Raw genomic sequence first — 24430 nt, 5'->3', positions numbered from 1 at the left:
AACTGGCATTAACTTCTTGAGCAATTTGAGCTACAGTAGCTCGTCTGTTGGATCGGACCACACGGGCCAGCCTTCCCTCCCCACATGCATCAATGAGCCTTGGCCACACATGACCCTGTCGCCAGTTCACCACTGTTCCTTCCTTGGACCACTTTTGATAGATACTGACCAATGCAGACCAGGAACACCCCACAAGAGCTGCAGTTTTGGAGATGCTCTGACCCAGTCGTCTAGCCATCACGATTTGGCCCTTGTCAAACTCGCTCAAATCCTTACGCTTGCCCATTTTGTAGCCTACTAATAATTAATAAAGACAATATGGAGTTTAGTGCCAAGCAGCGTTTGATTACAGAGAATGCCAGGCAGAGACCTTATTAAGACTTTTAATATGAAACAAATCAAAATAAAAAGCAGTGTTTACAAAGTCAATGAATGTAATATAATAATCAAATATATACAGTGATTAAATCATCTAAGCTACTTTTATTTGTATCACAATAGAAAAATATACAAATGAACATCTTTTAAAATATGATATTTTAATAAAATCATTCAAATGATGTTGATGCTATGATGAGCTGAGGTATCAGGGTACCAAACATGTGTGTGTGTTCTGCCAGGCAATCTGTATCTATCTCCAGGTTATCTGAAATTGTAAAACATTGCCTCTAGCAAACTCTACAGCTGTCATTTTATAAATCCACACGGTTAGGCTTTATGGAGGGTGTGGCGTCTGCACTCAGCTGGGCACCTCCAAACGGCTCTGCAGGCTCCTGCTGTCTCTAATAACTTCCAGTAGACTTTGAGCCCATCCATGGAGACAGAAACCACATACCCTGAGGCGAGAGGCTGCACACACTCCTAGATATGAGACATAAAAGCACAGAAAAATAATCATCAAATAATCTTTTGTGCTGCTCCAATAGTCCAATCCAGCTAGAAAAGAATTACCATAGTCTAGGAAAGGTGCACATAAAAATATCTTCTCAGAGCCGAACCAAAATTAATGACATACTGTAGCTGGTCTTGTCCATATGAGTTCTTCAGAAGGTCAGACTGGAAGCACTTCAAAAACATCTCAATGTGTTTCAGCGGTGATTCGCTCCCATCTTTATTGTGCAGATATTAACTGAGCTCCGAAAGAAAAAACATCTTTCAAAAGTCTGAAAACTGCCACCGGCAGGTTGTTGAAACCACATCATTAGCTGTGGGAGAAATTTTGAGAGCAAAAAGTCTCTGACTATAGTTGTGATTTTCAGATGGTCTTAAACTCTTGAAGGACTCTTGTCTTCTTCTAAGTCATCAAGTCAGCAAGTTTCAGGTATCATTACAGTCTCATTCTGTTGATATTCACTCTCCCAGCATCCCTGTGAAAGGCTGGTCAGAACCAGATGTGCTGTCTGTGTGTGGAGGGTCAATAACACTTAGTATCATGGTACTGGAGGTCTTTTTGGATTTGATGGCACTAAGAAGATTCATGGGGGGAAACATATTAGATGTAGGCCTCTCTGGTTCGGCTTCCCAAGCTGGTTTACTCCACAACCTGATCCCTCTCTGTCTAGGTGTCGTCTGTCTGGGTTCGACTGACTCCACTGCTGATATGCCCACTCGTTTGTGACTCTTCCAGGACCAACATGAACATGGGCTACAGCAGCAACCTCTTCCACCGGAGCTCCATCCTCGGGTGAGCAGAGCCAGCAGGTCCCTCTTGAAGGTGGTGTTGAGGGCGGCATAAACTAGTGGGTTACACACCGAGTTGCTGAATCCGAGGATCTGAACCACGCTGACCAGGAGAAACTCAGAGTCAAGATCAAGATGCAGCTGACCTGTGTTCAAGAACAGACATGCTAAGTTACAAAAGTATAAGCAAATTTCACCACAAATCAGAGATGGTCCTTACTGCAGAACACGAGATCCAGGGCGCGAGGTTAGATCCAGATCCAACTCCTCTCACTTTACATATCCCTAAAACTAACAGTCTCCACCCCCTGGATCTAAAACTACCCGTCTAAAACTACCCGTCTGGATCTACTGGATCTAAAAATACCCGTCTCCACCCCCCTTGTCTGTAGCGTTTTTGAAAGTCTCTGTTTTCGAGATTCGAAAACGCCAGTGTAGTGTAAACAACAGGCATAACCATAGCGAAACTTATGCGTTTACGCACTAGTGTAAACGGAGCCTGAATCTCACTCATAAAGACAATCACTTACCGCCACCTACTGGCTTAACAATGTACAGACTGAAAGGCTGCATCCGAAATTGCATACTTACCTACTATATAGTTGGCGAAAAACAGTATGTGATGAAAAAAAAAAATTGTCCGAATTCACAGTACTCATGAAAGAGTAGGCAAAAAGTACCCGGATGAACGAATTTTATCCGGCGAGATTCTAAAATGTGTATCCGAAGGACAACGGAAGAGGATTTGTGAATGGCAATGAAGCAACGCAACTGACATTGGTAGGTCATGTGATAAGGGCAACATGTAGTATGTCTAAATTACATTCATACTAAACACTTTCATACAATATTTAACATACTTTTTTAGCAGTCGTGAAGTACCCTCGTAGAAGGTGACGTTCTCGTGACCTTGCGCAACGTTCCCTAAAAGTTCTCTAAAGGTGACGAAAATTCAGAACCTTTACAGAACATTAGAGACGTTCCTAAAACGTCCTCTTTTGGTAATGAAAGTGCTGCAGTTTAAGGTTCCTTATATGACTTTAGGGGGATGTTCCATTTTGGTTATTTTATGGTCACATAAGAACGTTACAAAGAGGACATTTGGGACATTAACAGAATGTTCCCACACGGTTCTCTGTTGGTCATTTAATAACGTTCCCGATATGACATTAGGGGGACGTTCTATTTTGGTTATTTTATGGTCGACATTTGAGGAAGAGGACATTTGGGAAGTTAACAGAACGTCCTATAGTAATAGTCTCTTAAACATTCCCAGAACGTGCTGAATGTTCCCTGAAGGTCCACCAAATAACGTCCCCCAAACCTTAAAAGAACTCCACATCGTGACCGTCTCTGAACATTCTGGGAACGTTACCAGGTTAGATGTTGATGTTTTATAGAAAATAATAAAGTTTGAAGTCACTGTTATGGAGGTGAGCGTTTGCTTTAGATGGGCTCTTGATTCTTGACATTTTAACATTAGATTTTATCTAGGTGTTTTAACTGTGTTTACAAAACATGCTTGTTACAACAAAAATTGTGAGAGAAATTCTGAATTTGGTTACTTAATGATGGTGATTCAATCATTGTGGAGCTTCCTGACTCTCTGAGAGTTTAAACTCTGAATGTGTTAACAGTTTCATCAGCGTATGAACCTCATTAATGGTGACAAAAAACAAAAATCTTTTTTGTGACTTTAGTAGCTTGTTTTGTGATGCTCAGAACAAAAAAAAATTGTTCAACTCAATAAACATCAAGGGTCAGGAGCCTAGGTATGGCTTACCTCCACAACGGTGACTTCAAACATCATTATTTTCAATAAAATATCAACATCATTAAGAAGTTTTGTATGAAAGAAATAAAGTCAGACTGGTTTGTAATAAGTGAAGATGCTGAGCTCTAGAGAGATCTGTTAGTGTTTAATATTCTGTTTCTGTTGTGAGTTTTGTGAGGACACTATTGTGCTGAAGCGTAGAGCCTGTGCTTCAGTCAGTGATGAGCTGAGATACACTGATGTTATGCTGCATGTTGCTTTATTTGAAGCAGTAACTGATGCAGTGATACAGTAGTTACATTAGCTCATGCATGTGCTGTTGTCAGCTAATGACTAACTGTAAGAGATTTGCATTTTAAAGAAAAGGTTTCATAATAATAATACAGGAATTTCCTATAAAGTGCTTTTTTTGTAAGACATTTAAGAAAAAATTATTTTTGTTTGAACAGTCACTTTTGTTAGTCAACTCCACATCATGACAGTCTCTGAACGAACTGGGAACGTTACAAGGCAATGTCCTTATCACCAGTGGGGACGTTCTGAGAATGTTCTGGGAATGTAAAATTTCTAGCAGGGTAATTACTTATTCAAATTAAGTACCTATTTAAGAGAGTATGCTATTTTGAATGCAGCCAAAGTGTGTCTGGAACACTGCTCGACCAGTCAATGAATATAATATAATATAATATAATATAATATAATATAATATAATATAATATCATATAAAACATGATTTAAATTTAGTTTTACAGTTAAATGAGATTTCCCATGTGGATTCATATCTGAGTTTTAGTTAAACATTTATCACTGAAAAGCTTTTTAAAAGAAAAAGGAAATACTGACAAGAATAAACACACATACATACAATATCTGTCACTGTCAGATTAGATGAACAGCACACCGTTTGTAGAAAGTGTGACTCTGGTGATGCAAACATGTTAGTGTCACATGTTCTTTTCTAACCTCCATTTCCATACTGGAGAGGCTCCACACAATGTGTCTCAGGCAAATGCTTATGAATGTCATTTCATTGGAAATGACATTTCACTGCTTTTGTTGCAGAAACACGTGAACCATAGAAAGAACCATGTTGTGCAAGTGACAATGAAGTGGACAGAATGGAACCAGACAAGGATGTGTATGTGTATAAAAAGACTAAAACCAGCCTTGAATGCTGATGAAAAATTACACTAAAAAAGAAGAAAGCGAAACAGCCTTGCTCTGAATAGCTCCTGAATAGCTTCTATATGTCAGACAGGTCGGGTCAGAGATGTAGAAAGCAGGGATTTTTTAAACATAAATTACATGAATTAAAGACTTTTATTAATTATTCATTTATTCATTTTAATAAGCTTCTACTTAGAATAAATTAGGCACATAAAATGTTGCTACACCTTTATTTTGTTAAAGAATATAAAGCTGTTTTGTTGCCAGATGTCTGTAAGTGTAAAGATAGCAATCTGTGTATAGAGTCTAGTACTACACCAAACTCAAAATAGTTGCCATATTGATAAGTATGAGAAGATGGATAGAAATAAATTTCATGCCGATGGTTCACAGGAATGATGTGTTGACCTCTGATGTGTTGAGGAAGAGGAGAAGGAGAGGGGAAAATGAGAGAATCTGAAGTGAGAATGTTTACTATACTCTCACAGGAAAGACAGCAGCTAGCTGAAAGACAAACGTGTAAAAGGATGTTTTTTTTATTACCTGTGAGGGGCAGAAAAAAACAGGGAGATTGACAACAGTAAGCAGGAGGGAAGGGCACAAGAAATTTTGTGTTACCATAGTCAAGCAGGAGGGAGACCAGATGGAAAGGTGCCCAGCAGGCAGCAAAGAGCAGCACCACGGTGGCCATCATTCTTATTGCACGCTTCTTTCTCCTGAGAATGAAAGGCATTTCTATTGTTACAGACATGTCAATAACAGCACAATACAGGGGTGTCAATCAAACAGCATTTAATTTGTACCAGTCTACCAAGATCATCTGATCCAAAAGCAACAATCTAGATGCTATGCAATACTTGAAATGAAAGCATCTGCTAAATGGGCCACTCAAAAGCAGGGTATAATTAAACGGATAATCATAAAGTGTTTATTGCTGTTTACAGCCAAAATCATCAGGTTATGATCACATGCTGCACTATTATCTCAGGGTTCTTCCAAGGACCCCCTATTACAAAACTGAGTGTTGCATTTTAAGCTTGGCCTATGATATTATATCTTATTAATGCATTAAGGTGGGGTAAGTAATTTTTCAAAAACACTGTTTGGAAGTTGGGCTGACACCAACAACAAATGTAGCCAATCAGCATTAGGGGGCGTATAACGGTCGAGGAGACAGAACGAGCAAGAGGGAGATTTGAAGGAAGACTGCAGAAAGAGAGAAAAGAGCTCAAAAGAATATCACTGGAATTCTCTAACGGTCGTCTGTGTGCAGTGGTTTACCTGCACAACTGCTTTGTGGCTGCTTTGATTCCGCTTCACATGTGAGTAACACTGGGTTTCAGTGTCATTGATTATCTGGAGCTGCTGTGCTGTTGGCGACTAACAACGAACTCTTGTTTGTATTTACTCTTGTGTACTGTACGTTCATTTTTTTGTGCTTCCTTGTCATTCGTTCATCATCTGCGCTTTATTTTTCGTGAAGAATTATTTTGTTGTGCGTCAGCTGTGATAAACAGACATCCACTCTAGCATTGCGTGTGTAACAGTGGCCAGATAGTTAGAGTTGTGCAGGTAAACCACTGCACACTGACGACTGTTAGAGAATGTGGTGTTTAGCGTCATTGTTAGTGCACTCACCTCGCCTGCCAGCAGCGAACAGGCCGGGGTTCGAGACCGACTCGGAGCAGGGTGGTTAGGATTGGAGGGTGAGTTTTGAAGGCGGAGCAATGAAGGTTTGTTTTCTGTTGATTTCAAATATCAACAATGTCCAACAGCGTTTTTTAAAAAATGGCTTACCCCACCTTTTTTAATTGTTTCATTTGCTGCATCTCAATTTCCTTACTTATACTATGCCCTAAAAAGTATGTACTGTTTTTGTGAAGAAAAAGTACATACTTTTGAGTGTGTAGCAGAAGAGTATGCAAGCTTTGGGACACAATACTTTGTCATAATTGCGTCTTTAACGGATGCTCTGTTGCTTAGTTATGTCCAACCTGTAACTGTTTAAACTGCCCTGTCAATCATCTTGTCACAGTTAAAATCCTCCACATTCAATTAAATTTAATTTCCTACCGTTTCGGAAAGAAATGTAGTCGAACGTGGATCTGCCAGTCATGCCAGTTCATACGGAGAACTCTCCTCATGTTTGCATAATGATGCATTTAAAAGTTAATGGCCAAATGCATTGATATAAAAGTTCACAATGCTGTTGCAGATGAAATATAATGTGGATAATATTGAATAAATATATTTTCGTCAGGTTAGATACTGATTATTAATCACTCAATCCCTGTTACCTTAAAAGCTCTGCTTAACCGTCGGTCTCGCACATCCGTCATGTTTGTAGTTTTTTAACACTTTTTATTCATGTTTGTAGTTCTAATCGAATCCTCGTCCACAGTGCAATGGGTTGTGGGCAATATTAGCCGGTAGAGTGTGCATGGATCTACACTTCGGATTCTAATGGAAAAAGTAAACCATCCGGGTATCTTTGGAATGCTCATTTCAACATACTACGATTTGGGACACACTAATTCTATTTTCGAATACTATTTAGGACGGATAGTATGCGAATTGGGATGCAGTGATACAGTAAGTCATACAGTTTTGGAATGTATAAAAGATGACAGAATTTTCATTTTTGGATGAACTATCTCTTTAATGATGTACAGAGTCATACTTGTATACTACAGTGTAATTTTACTTAATGGGATAGTTCACCCAAAAATTAAAATTCTTCATTAGTTTCTCACCCTCATGTCATTCCAAACTGGTATGACTTTTGTTTCTTCTGCAGAACACAAAAGAAGATATTTTGAAAAATGTCATAGTGTTTTTTGTCCACACAGTTGACAAATCTGCGGATTATATGGACGAAACCATTTAAACATTCTTCAAAATATATTCAAAAGAAAATTATAGTTTTATTTTTTAATAAAGGGATGAAATATCCCTTTATTATATATAACCTCTTTATGTAAACTTTAGACATGGTGTATTTAAGTTTTGTTTAATGCATTATTTCATTTTTGAGACAATAACGATATAAACAATAAAATAAATAATAGTAAGTGGTCCTCACTCTTAAAACGCTGGGTTAAAACTGTTGGGTAAGAAAGGTGGGTTAATTTGACCCAATTTGGGTTTATACTCGTTCACAATCAGGAATGCGGAATTGAAAGAGAGCATACACGTCACGTCACAGCAAGCGATACCACTTCACCTGTCTGTGTTTGCGGTGCTCATAACAGGAATATGAGTGGAAAATAGAAGAAAACTAATCAAAGTGGAGAGGATAGAGAACTTTGAAACAGACTGCAGTGAAGATTGTGTTCCTTTAAAGCTGGAGTGTTTTCTCTCACATCAAAATCACTCGAGCGTTGAAAAGTGAACTGAACAAGCCAAAATGGGACCTGAGAGGAGTAATTACAAATGCTTTAAACGTGGAAATCCTGTTGATTCACTGTAATAGTTTATTCCTGACTTTCAGTGTTTATTACAGGCTTTCAGTCTGTGTGTTAGTTTCTTGGCTGCATTCAGCCTCATGGTTTTGGCCATAGTGCTACTAGTTGGCAGGAGAAAAAAATGAATGAAATAACTGGTCCAATTTGTTCTTAAATGTAAGTTGTTCAATATTTTGAAAAGCAATTTCGTTTAACTGTATATAACTGTTGAGTTTCACAAACATGTGTACACGTTTAACTTTTGTCTATATTTTTTGTCCATTTCTGTTTTTTTTCTTATCAATAAATATTTACCTTTTGATTATAACTGTTGCCTGCATTGTAATTCTGTGTCCAACCCATTTAATTTATTATAACCCAGCATAATAATTTTAAAACAATAGATGAGTTGAATAAAATAGCTCAGAATGTTGGGTCAAACATGTAACCCAACCCAGCGCTGGGCTTGTCCCTTTTTGAACCAATGCTCAGTTGCCAAAATGACTCAAATTGGGTTGTTTTTAACCCAGCATTTTTTAAGGCCCGTTCACACCAAGAACGATAACTATAAAGATAACAATAACGATAACTATATTTGCGTCCACACCAACGAACGATAATAACAGTCTGTTTATTCGCTCACGTGCTGCAGTTTCAAAGAATGTACAAAATGTTTTTGCAGTTCTTGTTGCATTTACGTGGCTTTAACCAGCAGATGTCCTCAGCATGCTATGTTTCGAGTGAACAGCTAGTGTAATCGATCTAATCTAACAGTGAATTTAGCTGACGAAGTCAATATAGTGGAATAAAAACAACGCCAAGTCTTTTTCACTGCAACATCAAAGGAAGCAAGACACCGTTGTCGAAACTAGCGCTGGATACCTGAGGTAATTTTTATGTTACACTATTTGCTAGCCTTGCATAATGATTTCATCGTTCATACTTCTCACCATTTATTCCGAGGTTATGACCAATTGTTTTCCATATATACATTTTCTTTAAAGTATCCTTGAAAAGAGGGGTTGACTCATCAAAAAGTGGTGGTTTTTCTGGACCTCAGCGATTAACCTCTCCACGATGTTGTCTGCGAGCCCTTAAATTAGAATGGATTCTGATTAGCTGTTAGTGTTTTATCGTTCAACCGCTGGAAAAAAAATCGTTCTTGGGGTGAACAGTCCTTTAGAGTGTTCTTTCAAAGACTAACCTGGTAATCTTTTTGATTTCAGATCCCGGGAGTGTTTGAAACATGACATCATGTACTTTGTGTTTGCCCCAGAGCTCTCGCATGATCTTCCAGTACAGGATGGCCATGGTCGCCAAGGGGGCCAGGAACACCAGTACGGACAGGCAGGTAGTGTAGGCTCTCCTTTGCTGCAGGCTTGGCCACACTTCCAAACAACTGGTGTAGTGGACGTCGAACAGGAAGTCATATTTTGCCTGGATAGTTAAACAAGAAGAGGAAATTCATGATGTGGCCCCTTCATTCTTCTATTATGTTTTCTGTTTCTAAAAGAGTTGGAGGAAAGGCTAGAGGCAGCTAAATTGTGGTACATTGAATTAATAATGTCTTAATTCAATTAATTTGTTTAGCAAATAATATTGTATAATGCTGCTCATCATGTCTTTATATTTCATCATATTCCCAAATGAATATAAGGGTCTGATTTACTTACTGACAAGCATTTCTAATGGGTAAAGAGAGCTTTTTATCCTTCTCATGAAGTTTATCTGCTGCCTTAAACAGCATGACATCAATGATCATTTGATTGGAGTGATTCATGCAAAACGTCTTTAAAGAAAAAAGATCTCATAGAGAATGTGAAAGCTGCACAAGCAAGGACAATAAACATAAAGCAAAAACACAAACATAATAAGTAGAAGGCATTATTATCTCAATGAAAACATAATGGACATTGCATTTGAAGCCCTCAATGGTCTCTTCTAGCACAGCCAGCATCTAATTTGATCCTAATAGTGTTGATGCATCTGTTATTTCTGGCGGCTGCTGCAGTGCATGAGAATTACTGAGTCAAATGGTCAAGATTTGTTCTGCTTATATTTAAACCATCAGCAGTTTTTTTTTTTTTTTTCTATCTCTTTCAAGTAAGCTTTTGGTTTAATAATTACAAACCATTTCATGAATTCAATGAAAACTAGGACATTTGCTTCTTTCTTCAGACACATTCAGCTGATAATGTTTGAGATGAATACTGATGTTTATGTCCCAGTTCACTGTGTTCCTGTCCAGAAGTGGAGTGTGAGCAAACTCTAAATTGCTAATTTACTCTACAAACAGTGGTCTGTGTAATGGTGATGATAGGGATTGTTCTGGAAATGTCAGACAACGTGAATGTAGTATTTTTTCTTTTTTTTAAGATTGCATGTTTACCTCCACTTTCTGGACAAACCACATGGGAGCCGCGATTGCCAGGGCAACCGACCACACGATCACTGTAAAATTAGGGAAAAGACAATATTTGTTGTTTTCTAGAATAGCAAAAGAAGATATTTTGGGGGAAAAGTCACTGTTTTTGTCTATATGTCAGTGGGGTCTAAAGTTGGTTTGTACTTTCATCATATGGACAAAACAGTTGAAACATTCTTCAAAATATCTTTGTTTGTGAAAGATTGTCAGGGCAACCAACCACACAGCCACTTTAAATTTTTGAGTGTCAGTCAGTAGAGAAGACTTTTATTTTGAAAAGACTGAATTGTTGTGAACACGGAACAAGACGCAACTGACAAATGCTTTGACTAGTGCCATCAGTCACGGGAAAACCCCTTAACTGTTAAAAGGACAAGATAATACATCGGACATTTAAACAGATTTTTTATTATGAACATAGGACTGACCTGAAGGAAAATGCTAAATCTGAATGCAGGTAATAAACTCGCTCAATCAATCTCTTTCTCACAATACTCTTCTAGTTCTACATAATACAGTAAGCATCAATGAACAATATCAACTGAGAACATACAGTTTACATTGCTAAGAGTGGTTGCTAAGGGTGTTGTGTAGTGATACACTGAACCGTTGAGTGTAGCGGTCATAGCCATGTTTTATCATGAGTAAAACACAACTATTGACCAATCAGAATCAAGGACAGGAACTAACCGTTTTATAATAAAAAATAAATTTAGATTATATTATATTATAGCCTATTATATTAAGTGAAGTTTTTTTTTACACAGTGTAAATAGGTGTTTATACATTAAAATGTATATTTTATATTTTTAAGAGGACCCCTTCCTTTAAGAAGGGGTCCCTTGCAAGGTGAAAAGGTCAAAATGTCTGAAAACCCCTGGTCTAGATACAAAAATCATTTACCATCCATTATATTATTTTTTGCTTTGTAATATTATATAGACTATACAGTATAAAATGGATAAAAATTTGAAGGTTTTTAAAGGGTTAGTTAACCCAAAAATGAAAATTCGGTCATTAATTACTCACCTTCATATTGTTCCACACCTGTAAGATCTTCGTTCATCTTCGAAACACAACTTAAGATATTTTTGATGAAATCCGAGAGGTATGTGACTCCTCCATAGACAGCAATTTAAACACCACTTTCAAAGTTGAGAAAGGTATTAAACACATTGTCAAAAAAAATCAACGCGACTGCAGTGATTCAACTTTAATGTTATGAAGCGACGAGAATACTTTTGTGCGCAAAAGCAAAACAAATATAACGACTTTATTCAACAATATCTTCTCTGTGTCATTCACATACGCTGTTTACGTTCAGTGCTTCCGTGTTCTACATCGAAACGGCGGCTCAGTATTGGCTGACGCTGTTCACGTGAACAGCAAGACGTGTGCGTGTGATGCTGACGCAAGAGTCAATCAATACTGAAAAACATTTTAATTTGTGTTCCGAAGATGAACGAAGGTCTTATTGGTGTGGAACGACATGAGGGTGAATAATAAATGACATAATTTTCATTTTTGGGTGAACTAACCCTTTAAGGATTGCGGTGAAAAGTTGGGATCAAATGTATATACAGTATATATATATGTATATACAGTATATGTATATATATATTATATATATACAGTATATATAAAGCTCAGCTGCTGTTGTAAGTGTTAATAACCACTCATCAAAACTCTTTAATCTCTCTGTCTATAACTCACCCAGCATCTTGAATGCATGACAGAGAAAGTAGCTGTTGCGGACGTGCAGAGGATAAAGGATTCCCTGGAAACGCTCTACAGCAATACACGTCATGGTGAGCATGCTGGTCGCGATAGCTGTCACTTGCAGGAAGGGTATTAACTTGCACAGAAAATCTCCTGTGGATCAAAAAATGAATTAGGGAAAGCAAGTGAATCAGTGAGACAGAAAATGAATGAGAGAACAGGCTAATTAACTGGTGAAAGACTGATATTGAATGACAAACTGCTTGACCCGTTTCCGGATGTACACAACTGTTGATACATAACAATATAAGGAAAAGGATGCTGGGGAGGCTTCCAGAGCATGGCTATCTAATAGAAGGAAATGTGTGGGCAGTGGTCTTTATGGACAATGATGAGGATAGAAGGCTGGAGTACAGGACCATAGGCTTCATCTTCAGACACAATTTCCCTCATAATTACTATATAACAGATTGGGTTTGTGTTGCCATGGATTGAGAAGCTTTTCTCTTTTCTCAGAAGTATTGAGTCTTCTATAACCCTTGTTTTCCAGCTCACTGATCCTACATAATTCCAGATGCATTCTACCATAATATCTCTGTGTGCTGATCATGTGATGCAGTTAGATGAAAGGTCAATGACCTTTGGAAAAGACAGAATCTAAAACACAACATGACACATGCTAATGGAATATGCATTGCATTGCAAACTATGCCTGATTTGTAGTAAAACAAATGGCAGCCCCAGCTTGTTTCATTACTGATGACTGAGGTTATATTTACTTACTTTTTGTTTTTGTCTATGTCAAACGTTAACATTTTGGCTGGTTATCACGGTCCGTTTAGGCCTTGCAGGTAGATGTCGTGCCGACACAATCTGCCTACACCAAAAGCCTCTTTTTTCAATTGACGGCCAATCAAAAGTAGCCATTCTGATGAAATAAAATGTCCAGAATTGAGTGGCGAACCAAAAAATGTGTTTGTTTTGATGCATCAAATATTATATATATAAATTTGATGCATAAAAGAGTCACAATTTAATACATTATACATTTTTTTTTGTATATGCGTTATATCCCATTAGCTCAAAAAGTTTGGGATCAGTGTTTTTATTATTATTTTTTTTTTATTTATTTATTTATTTTTTTTTGAAAGAAATTAATACTTTTATTCAGCAACTTTTACATTGTTATAAAAATTTCTATTTCAAATAAATGCTGTTCTTTTGAACTTTCTATTAATCAAAGAATCCTGAAGAATCAATGTTTTTAAACTGATGATAATAAAAAATGTCTCTTGAGCACCAAATCAGTATATTAGAATGATTTCTAAGTGATCATGTGACACACTGTAAAAAAATAAATCATAAAAAAAATGGTCAATGACTGTCAGCTACAGCTGCAAAACAAAAACCTTAAAATTAAAGTAAAAAAATTTAATTTAAATAAAGTGCAAAAAACTTTAACAGAAATTTTCATTAAACTTTTTTTTTTTTACAGAAAAACACTGTTATTTTACGAGTATTCCCTGAATTATTACAAAAAAACACCTTCACTGCAAAACATAATCTCAAAAAAAAAACAAAATTGGTCAAATGACTTTCAGCAACAGCTGCCAATCAAAGTCTGTAAAATAAATGTAAAATATCCTAATTTAAATAAAACGCAAAACATTTACAGAAAAAAAAAACACCAACATTTTCTGGCTCATCCTGGACTGAAGCACAGGCTCTACTCTCCAGCACAATGGTGACCCACAAAACAGACGATACAGAAACCCTTTAAATCCCAACAGAACATAAAACACTAACAGATCTCTCAAGATCTCAGCATCTTCACTTATTACAATCCAGACTTTATTTCATATTAAAGTTCTTATTGAGAATTAACAGAGGTTTAGATGTTGATGTTTTATTGAATAAAATAATAAAGTTTGAAGTCACCATTCTGGTGGTCAGTGCTTGCTTCAGTTGGGCTCTTGACCCTTGACTACTTGACATTAGTATTTCTCTGACTGCTTTAATGGTGTGTTTCTGATACATGTTTGTTTTAGTGCAAGAAAAGCTCTGATCAGGTGATATCGTCATCATAAAGTGGTCTGATTCACTGATACCAGAGTCTGGTCTCTGACTAAATTATTTAATACTAGTTGTAATTTAACATGCCAATACTACTGCAGTGTTGTGATACTATAAACAATTTTATTAAATCATTATGCAGAAAATGTTGTGTCAAGGTCGTGCAGACTCACACAGACATCAAGAATTAGTGTATGAATCTCAACAATGGTGACAAATAAATAAATAAATAATTCAGATCAACTCATAACATCACAAAACAAGCTGCTAAAGTCACAAAAAAGCTTTGCTGATTGTCACCATTGTTGAGATTCATATGTTGATTATTGATGTTTCCCCCCCGCAAAAAAAAAAAAAAAAAAAAAAAAAAAAAACATTTTCTGAGTAATAACTTAAAAATCAGAATACCAGGTTATCATAATATGATTCCACAATATCACAGTAAATCATATGAAACTAAGTTAAATATACTCAGAAATTTGATATTATGTGATATCAGTGACTCAGGCTACTTCATGATAACTACATTATCAATAAGAAACTAAAATCGCCTGATCAGAGTTTTTTTTTTTTTTAGAAACATTAGAAACACACAGTAAAAGCAGTCAAGGAAAAACTAACATGAAAAAGTCAAGGGTCAAGAGCCCAACTAAAGAAAACACTTACCTCCGTAAGGGTGACTTCAAACTTTTATTTTTCAATAAGACATCAACATCTAAACCTAAAATAATAGAAATAATAAAGGTTAGTAAAGTGATTGTAATAATTCAGGAAATACCTGTAAAATAACAGTGTTTTTGGTTTATTTAAATTACGATATTTTACTTTAATTCTACAGGGTTTTTTGGCTGCCATTCATTTGACCGTTTTATCATTTAACTGTTTTGTTACTGCTTAATTACTAATTATTTTTGTAATTTTACATACATTTGTTTGTAATTTAAGAAAACAGAAAAAAATACTGTAAAAAAATACAGTAAATTTTCAGTAAAAAATATGTGAATTACTGTAATTTTTCATTAATGTCATAATACATAAAATAACAGCCGAGTTGTTAATTTACATATATTGTTTGTAATTTTACAGGGTTAAATGAAAGAAAATGATCATAAAAAAAATCAGTTATTTTACAGTTATTTTTACATTGCACTGAACACTGGAGTAATGCTGAAAATTCAGCTTCGCCATTATAGAAATAAATAACATTGTAAAACATATATTAAAATAGAAACCTGTTGTCTTAAATTGTAATAATATTTCACAATATTGGAGTTTTTACTGTCAAATAAATCAAATAAATTCAGCCTTGGTGAGCATAAGAGACAAAAATTCTAAAAAAGAATTGAACATTGTTTCTACAGCAATAAAAGCACATTTGTTATTTACAAAATCATTGTTATTATAGAAATATGGGCTGCTGCAACTAATAGGATTCCAAGAACGTCTGGTAAAGGGCTCATTTACAATTCAACCGTAGGTTCCACCAATCTCTTTTAATCAATGGTGACCTTCCGTCTCATCAATAGCTACTTGGAGCTCTAATGTGAGTGGACTTGTTGCATGTAACGAACGTGTTGCAAAAGCACACAAACACAGATAAATGTGGTAATGAGTATGCTACATGCATATGTTTAAACATAACAGCGCCCTTCTGGTCTTAGTGAGCCTGTTTCTAGTCACGACAAATTATTCATGGACTTGAGGCTTGCATATTTACCATCAGAGCTACTGCTCCATTGTAGACAGAGAAGTCTAATTGTATGATGGCCGTGAATGTTAATTAGCCATCTGTAAAACTTTACACTGAATAAAGAACACTCAAGGCTAAACAAAATGTATGTGCATTTAAATGTCTGACAGCATAATATAATGTCTGTCAAAGTAACGTGTATTCCAGAAATTATATTACATTATGTAAATGCACTTTTTTTAAAATGTTTTTACACTATGATGGTACTGCATGTTTGTGTATTCACCCTCATGTCATTCCAAACCTGTATTCCAGACAATTAAAGTCATTGTGGTCCAAAACAACATCTTGATATGTATTGTATGCTTGAAAAAACACTGAAACATTTTTCACAAAATACATTTATACAGGTTTTGCAGAACATGAGAGTCAGAATATAATGATAGGATTTTCATTTTGAAATGAATTATTATTATTAACATCAGACACCCTCTTTAGAAATTGAAAAGGAATGAATTCTGATGATACCTTGAGATGCCTAGACAGTTTTAAACATTCAAGGCAAGCGCTTCTTTTATTCTGTTGCCATGTATTGAAGTGTGGCACGAACATTTTCAAATTCTGCAGTTTTGTGAATGAACAAATAAATAATGTGTAGAAAGCATAGAAAACCTTTACACTAAACCATACTGTACCATTCATGAGCACTGAAAGTGTGAGATGGATGTACTGGAGGTAAAATGCGAGTTTATGCATTAATTGTCATAAATGTTAGCTTCATCAGTGTCTTTTCTCATGTATGAACTAAGAATATATCTGTACTCTCTGGTTCAGTGATGTATATGGGTCAATGACGTGACGGGTCATTTTTTTTGTTTAAAGGTCTTAATAATATTAAAAAACAAAGATATGACATTCAAAATATGTAAGGTAGTACAATTGGATCTCTTTTATTGAATCCAAAAGGTTTTAATTATAGTTTGCTACATATAAAGGTATTTTAAAGATTTTGAAGTGTCAAAAGGTCATTTTTTTAACTGTCCAAAGGCCAATACAGCCATTTTATTTGTGATTAAAATATCTTAAAATGTACTAAATGTATATATTTTTTATTCTGGTATGATTTTATAACATCATATATCAACATAGTGCAAAATGGTATTAAAATTATGTGTAGAAGTCGTTGCTTTGTCATGAGAAAGAATGTCCGAAAAAATGAATTTCACTGATGTGACAAAAGCAGTGTTAATTGATTATAAAAACCACATAATCTCATTGTTAACACTTAATAAAACTTCAAAATTAATTATATCTCCATTATGTTTTTTTACACTTTTAAAAACCTTATTCATCAATGACCCATTTACATTCACATAGCTTTCGCTTTATAGAACTGAGACTGACCTTGCACCTTGCCTGGGTTTATGAAAAAAACCTAATGAAGGAAAAATGGGTAATGACACAGTAATGAAACATCATGAATACAACAGAAACTAAGATTTCTGCCAAGTGTGAACAAAACTAAGCCTACCTGCCAACCAATTGGTGAAGAAGTGCTGGAGCAGTGTGGCAGGAACACACACTATGGAGATCAGAAGGTCACTGAGTGCCAGAGAGCAAATGAAAAAGGTGCTGGGAGATTGCAGAGCCTTCCTGCGACATAAGAGAACCAGCACTGCCCCATTGCCCACCACCGCAAACCCAAAGATGAGCATGTAGAGCAGGCCAAAAACCGGAAGCAGGGCACTAGGGAGTCTGGGCACTGCCACCAATGGAGGAATGGAGTATTCCTGGATGAACTGCCAGCGAGAGAGGTTGGAAGCCTTCAGCATGAGGTCCAGAAGATGGGCGGTCAGGTTCATATTGATGGTTTTCAAGGGTCTAGGTTGTTTGAAAAACTCCAGTATATGTTTGATGCCTCAGTTATAGCACCCACTGTGCTCTAGCAACAGTTCTTCTGATCTGTGGAGCCTGATTTCTCCACAGAGCCTGTTTAGTCTACATTAAATAAATGGTTATGTGTGTTATATTGATCTGTTTCTTTTTAAAAATTATGGCTTACAGGCATTTTTTCATGGTTGTTCATTGATGTTGATGAAGGCTTTCATACTTTTATCTCGTACCTATTATGGAAATGCTTAGCAAGCATTGATTTTAAACCATTTGAGACAATCCCTGTGTTTATTGACAGGCTGCTGCTCTGCTTGACAAAAACCTCTTCAGTCAAAAGTTGTGTGATACCAGCATTATAATGATGTCCCCACTGTTCACTCTCAGTAGAATGTCCTTTAGTTGTTTCAGCTCCTTCTTGTCAATGCCTGATATCACATGGTCTCTTATGATTAATTTTTTGCATGATCCTTTGTCATCTTCACAGGTTTCTATAACTGTTATGCCTTCTTCATATTGGATTGAATTCAGTCAATCTTCACCTTGCAATCTTGCAATATGCTGACAAATGAAGAAGCATGGCTCTGTTTAGATGATTTGAATATTTAACATTAGTAATCATAATATTAAAGGAAACCGGAGCTAGTTTTCACTTTTTACTCCAGTAAATATTTTGCAGGGTTTATTTCTGAAAGTACATTTCTTTACAAATAAACACCTAACAGGCTTTATAACTTCCAAAACACATGTGATAACTTGCCCCAGCCTACCATTTATGAAAAATATCCTTGTCCTAAGAACACAGTTGGGTATAATCTACTTCTATGATATAGTTAACCCAAAATACTCAAGAGCTATTCGAATATAATAATGATAGTGAAAATGTAGTTTAGAGGACAGTACTTTATTTAATTGAGACACCGTCGCCTTGTGGCAACTTGCACCGTCGGTCCCTACCGCATTAATAAAGCCTAATAGTCTCTTAAAATTATACTGTTGTGATTATATCAAATGTAAAAGATAAATTAGATTTACATTGCAGAAAAAAAAAGCTGTTTGTATATTTTTGGCTCTGTTCCATGCAAAATAAACACAAGAAAATAAATATCCAAACAATTAGCCGATGAATGCATCTATGATTTAAAAAAAAAAAAATCATGTGGCCTATAAATTATCGTTATATCATAAAAATACGGGACGAGAGATATGTGTTTTTAGATTTACCGCTATCTACATTTGTTAATTAAAAACAAAATTAAATGTTAATCAGTTAACTTAATGTTGCGCTAGACATGTGGATATGCTTGTCAAAGGTTATACGAACCACGAATGTAAAAAAAAAAAAAAAAAAAAATCATCTTCACATCTAAACAGGCGACTCAAGAAAATCCTATGAAGTACACACTAATAAATAAGCCACAACTTTTCTTCCAGCATAAAATCATCATAAACAATAATAGGAAATGTTTCCATTCACTGTTCAAAGAAAGATATTTTATACAAATAACAAAAACACCGCGCGCACTTACTGTGATCTGATTCGGTGGCTCGTTATTCCTTCAAAGTTTCTCCGACGCGAATTTGAACTTCTCCCTTCATCACCTCATTGAACGGCTCTGAGACGCTTTGAAAACCATCATCTGCTCCTCAACACAGCTAGCAGGTTTTATCTATAGCCTATATTTATTTATTATCTGGAATTAGTCATACGTTCCTCTTCCAAGACAGAGCAACAAACTGACAATCCAGCGTTCAACTGCTGTAGGTGTCAGGTGAATTAGCCACAAGCAGCGACAGCAGAAACACTCCCCTGGGCTGTGACGCTTCACCTGCTAATACATTATTAGGTTTTTTGTCTTTTTGTTCTATATATGTATGTATCTGTCTGTCTGTCTGTCTAAAGATTTTTTAATATAACGTGACACATAATAGGGAACCAAACAGTCTCAGATTTGATCTCTATGCAAATGTATGAGAAAATGAGACCTGCTGTGTAACTGGCTGATCATTAATTCCACATAACATCATTTGTACATATGCAGGAAGAATCAAAAATCTTTGTGAGAACATTTATGTAATTCAAATTTCATTTTACTGCAAAAATACTATGATTTTCCTATGGTGTTGTTTTCATACTCAACCCTCAAAGCATGATTTCCAACTCTTTTTAACTTGCCGTTGAAATAGTAGAAGTGGTTATTTTCTGCTTCAATTTGATTAACTTTATCCACATTATTTTTGGTAACTTGTTTAGAACTCTGAAATTTACTCGGGGGGGATGATTGCAGTGCATTCTGTAACATGAAAGATAGCTCTGTTGAAGGCTCTTGCTTATATTTCACAGTTGAAGGCTGTTGTGGTCTTGGTGTTGTATTGTAAAACGTAATTTTTATCATCTTCTCCTGGCATCTTTTCAACCCAAAAGTGTTGCGATGAATTAATCCAAAGCAACCGTTTTCATCTGTTTGCTGTGTCTCGATTACTGTTGTACATTCTGTTTCAAGAGACTCGGTTGTCGTTCTCTTTTGTGTTTTCTCTGTGAAATCTTCTTTATATTTTGTGGAAGTTGTTGGTGTCCCTGGTTCATTTTTGACTGTTGACTCAATATTGTCTGAAACGAAATCAACAGGTTCTGCCTGTCTTTCCTCATATGTGGTCTCTGTTCTCTTCACAGGTGTTTTATCTTCTGGTGTTTGTAACTCAATTTCTGTTGTACATTCTGTTTCAAGAGACTCAGTTGTCATTATTGTCTCTCGTCTTTTCTCTGTGAAATCTTCTTTATATTTTGTGGAAGTGGTTGGTGCCACTGGTTCATTTGTGACTGTTGACTCAATATTGTCTGAAATTAAATCAACAGGTTCTGACTGTTTTCCTTCATATGTGGTTGTTCTCACTATTGATGTTTTCTCTTCTTGCATGAATACCTCTATTTCTGTGGTACATTCTGTTTCAAGAGCCTCTGTTGTCATTCTTTTGTCTTCTTTAGACTCCATTAAATCTTCTACATGTTTTCTAAATGTGGTTGGTGTAACTATTTTATGTGTACCTTCAGTTACATGAAGTTCTGAACTTAAATTATTCATTTTTATCATCTTCTCCTGGCATCTTTTCAACCCAGAGGTGGTGCGGTGAATTAGTCCAAAGCAACCATCTTCATCTGTTTGCTTTGACTCTTCCGTTTCCTTGCTTGGTGTTGATTGAATTTCCAGTCCTGGCACTGTCATTTCATGTTCTGTTGGTATGACAGTTTGTTTATGTTCTCTGGATGTGGTTGGTGTCACTTGTTCATTTGTACCTTCTGTTGCATGATCTTCTGACCTTAAATCACCAAGTTCTGACTGTCTTTCCTTATACGTGGTATCTGTTCTCTTCACAGGTGTTTTATCTTCTGGTGTTTGTAACTCAATTTCTGTTGTACATTCTGTTTCAAGAGACTCAGTTGTCATTATTGTCTCTTGTCTTTTCTTTGCGAAATCTCCTGCATATTTTGTGGAAGTTGTTGGAGTCACTGGTTCATTTGTGACTGTTGACTCAATATTGTCTAAAATTAAATCAACAGGTACTGACTGTCTTTTTTCATATGTGGTTGTTCTCACTATTGATGTTTTCTCTTCTTGCATCAATACCTCTATTTCTGTGGTACATTCTGTTTCAAGAGCCTCTGTTGTCATTCTTTTGTCTTCTTCAGTCTCCATTAAATCTTCTACATGTTTTCTAAATGTGGTTGGTGTAACTATTTTATTTGTACCTTCAGTTGCATTAAGTTCTAAACTTAAATTATCCATTTTTATCATTTTCTCCTGGCATCTTTTCAACCCAGAGGTGGTGCGGTGAATTAGTCCAAAGCAACCATCTTCATCTGTTTGCTGTGACTCTTCTGTTTCTTTGCTTGGCTTTGATTGAATTTCCACTCCTGGCACTGTCATTTCATGTTTTGTTGGTGTGACAGTTTGTTCATGTTCTCTGGAAGGTGTTGGCATCACTGGTTCATTTGTGAGTGTTGACTCAATATTGTCTGAAACAAAATCAACAGGTTCTGCCTCTCTTTCTTCATATGTGGTTGTTCTCGCTATTGATGTTTTCTCTTCTTGCATCAATACCTCTATTTCTGTGGTACATTCTGTTTCAAGAGCCTCTGTTGTCATTCTTTTGTCTTCTTTTGTCTCCATTAAATCTTCTACATGTTTTCTAAATGTGGTTGGTGTAACTAATTTATTTGTACCTTCAGTTGCATGAAGTTCTGAACTTAAATTATCCATTTTTATCAACTTCTCCTGGCATCTTTTCAACCCAGAGGTGGTACGATGAATTAGTCCAAAGCAACCATCTTCATCTGTTTGCTGTGACTCTTCTGTTTCTTTGCTTGGCTTTGATTGAATTTCCACTCCTGGCACTGCCATTGTTGACCTCATTTCTTTCCTTTCCATTGATGGTTTCTCCAAAGCTTCTTCAGGTTTTTCTATTGAGCTCCCTGAATCTGTCGTACATCCTGCATCAGGAACCACTAATGTAATTTCATGTTCAGTCACTATGACAGTATGTTCTTGTTCTCTGGAAGTGGTTGGTGTAACTAATTCATTTGTAACTTTTGTTGCTAGATCGTCTGACTTTAAATCACCAGTTTCTGCCTGTCTATTTTCATACGTTGTCGTTTTCTTCACAGGTGTTTTATCTTCTGGCATTTGTAACTCGATTTCAGTTGTACATTCTGTTTCATTGTCAGTTACTATTTCAGTGTGTTCATACTCTCTAGAAGTTGTTGGAGTAACTGGTTCATGTGTACCTTTTGACTTAGCATTTTCTGAAATGAAATCAGCCGGTTCTGATTGTCTTTTTTCATATGTCGTTGTTACGCTCTCCACCGTTGTTCTTTCTTCTGGTGTTGATAAGTTGATTTCCGTTGTACATTCTCTTTCGGGAGCCTCTGTTGTCATTATTGTCTCTTGTCTGGTCACTGTGAAATCTTCTGCATATTTTGTGGAAGTTGTTGGAGTCACTGGTTCATTTGTGACTGTTGACTCAATATTGTCTGAAATTAAATCAACATGTTCTGACTGTGTTTCTTCATATGTGGTTTCTTTTCTCTCCACAGGTGTTTTGTCTTCTGGTGTTTGTACCTCGATTTCAGTTGTACATTCTGTTTCATGGTCAGTTACTATTTCAGTATGTTCATTTTCTCTGGAAGTTGTTGGAGTAACTGGTTCATGTGTACCTTTTGACTCAGCATTTTCTGAAATGAAATCAGCCGGTTCTGATTGTCTTTTTTCATACGTGGTATCTGTTCTTTTCACAGCTGTTTTATCTTCGGGTGTTTGTAAGTTAATTTCCGTTGTAGATTCTGTTTCAAGAGCCTTGATTGTCATTTCGATCTCATGTTCTTTCAGTGTGTCGGTATGTTCGTATTCTGTGGATCTGGTTGGTGTCACTGGTTCATTTGTAACTTTTAACTCAATATTTTCTGAAATTAAATCAACTTCTGACTGACTTTTTTCATATGTGGTATCTGTTCTCTTCACAGGTGTTTTATCTTCTGGTGTTTGTAAGTCAATCTCTGTTGTACATTCTGTTTTGAGAGACTCAGTTGTCATTATTGTCTCTTGTCTGGTCACTGTGAAATCTTCTGTATATTTTGTGGAAGTGGTTGGTGTCACTAATTCATTTGTACCCTCAGTTGCTACATCTTCTGACTTTAAATCACTATATTCTGACTGTCTTTTTTCATATGTGGTATCTGTTCTCTCCACAGGTGTTTTAGCTTCAGGTGTTTGCAACTTGATTTCTGTTGCCATTCCTGTTTCATGGTCAGTTACTATTTCAGTATGTTCATGTTCTCTGGAAGTTGTTGGAGTCACTGGTTCATTTGTAGGTTTTGACTCTATATTGTCTGAAGTTAAATCAACAGGTTCTGACTGTCTTTCTTCGTATGTCGTAGTTACTCTCTCAAATGATGTTATTTCTTCTGGTGTTTGTACCTCAATTTCTGTTGTACATTCTGTTTCGGGAGCCTCTGTTGTCATTATTGTCTCTTGTCTGGTCACTGTGAAATCTTCTGCATATTTTGTGGAAGTTGTTGGAGTCACTGGTTCATTTGTGACTGTTGACTCAATATTGTCTGAAATTAAAACAGCAGGTTCTGACTGTCTTTCTTCATATGTGGTCTCTCTACTCTCCACAGTTGTTTTGTGTTCTGGTGTTGATAAATTGATTTCTGTTGTATATTCAGTTTTAAGAGCCTCTGTTGTCATTATTGTCTCTTGCCTGGTCACCGTGAAATCTTCTGCATATTTTGTGGAAGTTGTTGGAGTCACTGGTTCATTTGTGACTGTTGACTCAATATTGTCTGAAATTAAATCAGCAGGTTCTGACTGTCTTTCTTCATATGTGGTATCTGTTCTTTCCACAGGTGTTTTATCTTCTGGTGTTTGTAACTTGATTTCTGTTGTATATTCTGTTTCAGGATGCTCTGTAGTCATTCCTGTTTCATGGTCAGTTACTATGTCAGTATGTTCATGTTCTCTGGAAGTTGTTGGAGTCACTGGTTCATTTGTACGTTTTGACTCTATATTGTC

At 36.1% G+C, this 24430-nt stretch overlaps 1 protein-coding gene across 4 annotated transcripts; it reads right to left on the bottom strand.

The window, feature by feature from the left end:
- Window positions 1–463: 463 nt before the first annotated feature.
- Window positions 464–22907, bottom strand: LOC127504265 (pyroglutamylated RF-amide peptide receptor). Of its 4 annotated transcripts, none has more exons than XR_007927324.1 (8): window positions 19391–22907; window positions 17503–18422; window positions 12203–12361; window positions 10454–10515; window positions 9269–9501; window positions 5240–5337; window positions 952–1826; window positions 464–861 (listed from the first exon to the last, which is right to left on the bottom strand). XR_007927324.1 is itself a non-coding variant. In XM_051878824.1 (7 exons), the coding sequence occupies exons 2-7, from the start codon at window positions 17831–17833 to the stop codon at window positions 1351–1353; spliced, it is 1359 nt and encodes a 452-aa protein (XP_051734784.1). In that variant the 5' UTR covers window positions 17834–18422; window positions 19391–22907; the 3' UTR covers window positions 464–1350. The 4 variants fall into 4 exon arrangements, 1 of the variants encoding a protein (XP_051734784.1); XR_007927325.1 differs by having other exon boundaries at window positions 1016–1826; XM_051878824.1 differs by having other exon boundaries at window positions 464–1826.
- Between the last annotated feature and the right edge of the window lie 1523 nt (window positions 22908–24430).

Source organism: Ctenopharyngodon idella, chromosome 21 (assembly GCF_019924925.1).
Source record: "Ctenopharyngodon idella isolate HZGC_01 chromosome 21, HZGC01, whole genome shotgun sequence".
Taxonomy (NCBI): domain Eukaryota; kingdom Metazoa; phylum Chordata; class Actinopteri; order Cypriniformes; family Xenocyprididae; genus Ctenopharyngodon; species Ctenopharyngodon idella.
The sequence above is the reverse complement of the archived record's forward strand: the minus strand, read 5'-3'. Positions and strand labels throughout refer to the sequence as shown.

What these genes read in the sequence shown, in the direction of transcription:
- LOC127504265 (XM_051878824.1), bottom strand. Translation starts at nt 17,833, where the DNA reads ATGAACCTGACCGCCCATCTTCTGGACCTCATGCTGAAGGCTTCCAAC. An exon ending in GAAATCAAAAAGATTACCAG is followed by an intron (nt 5,338 to 9,268) that starts GTTAGTCTTTGA and finishes TTTCATTCTCAG; the next exon opens with GAGAAAGAAGCGTGCAATAA. An exon ending in CTCCCTCCTGCTTGACTATG is followed by an intron (nt 1,827 to 5,239) that starts GTAACACAAAAT and finishes TCTTGAACACAG; the next exon opens with GTCAGCTGCATCTTGATCTT.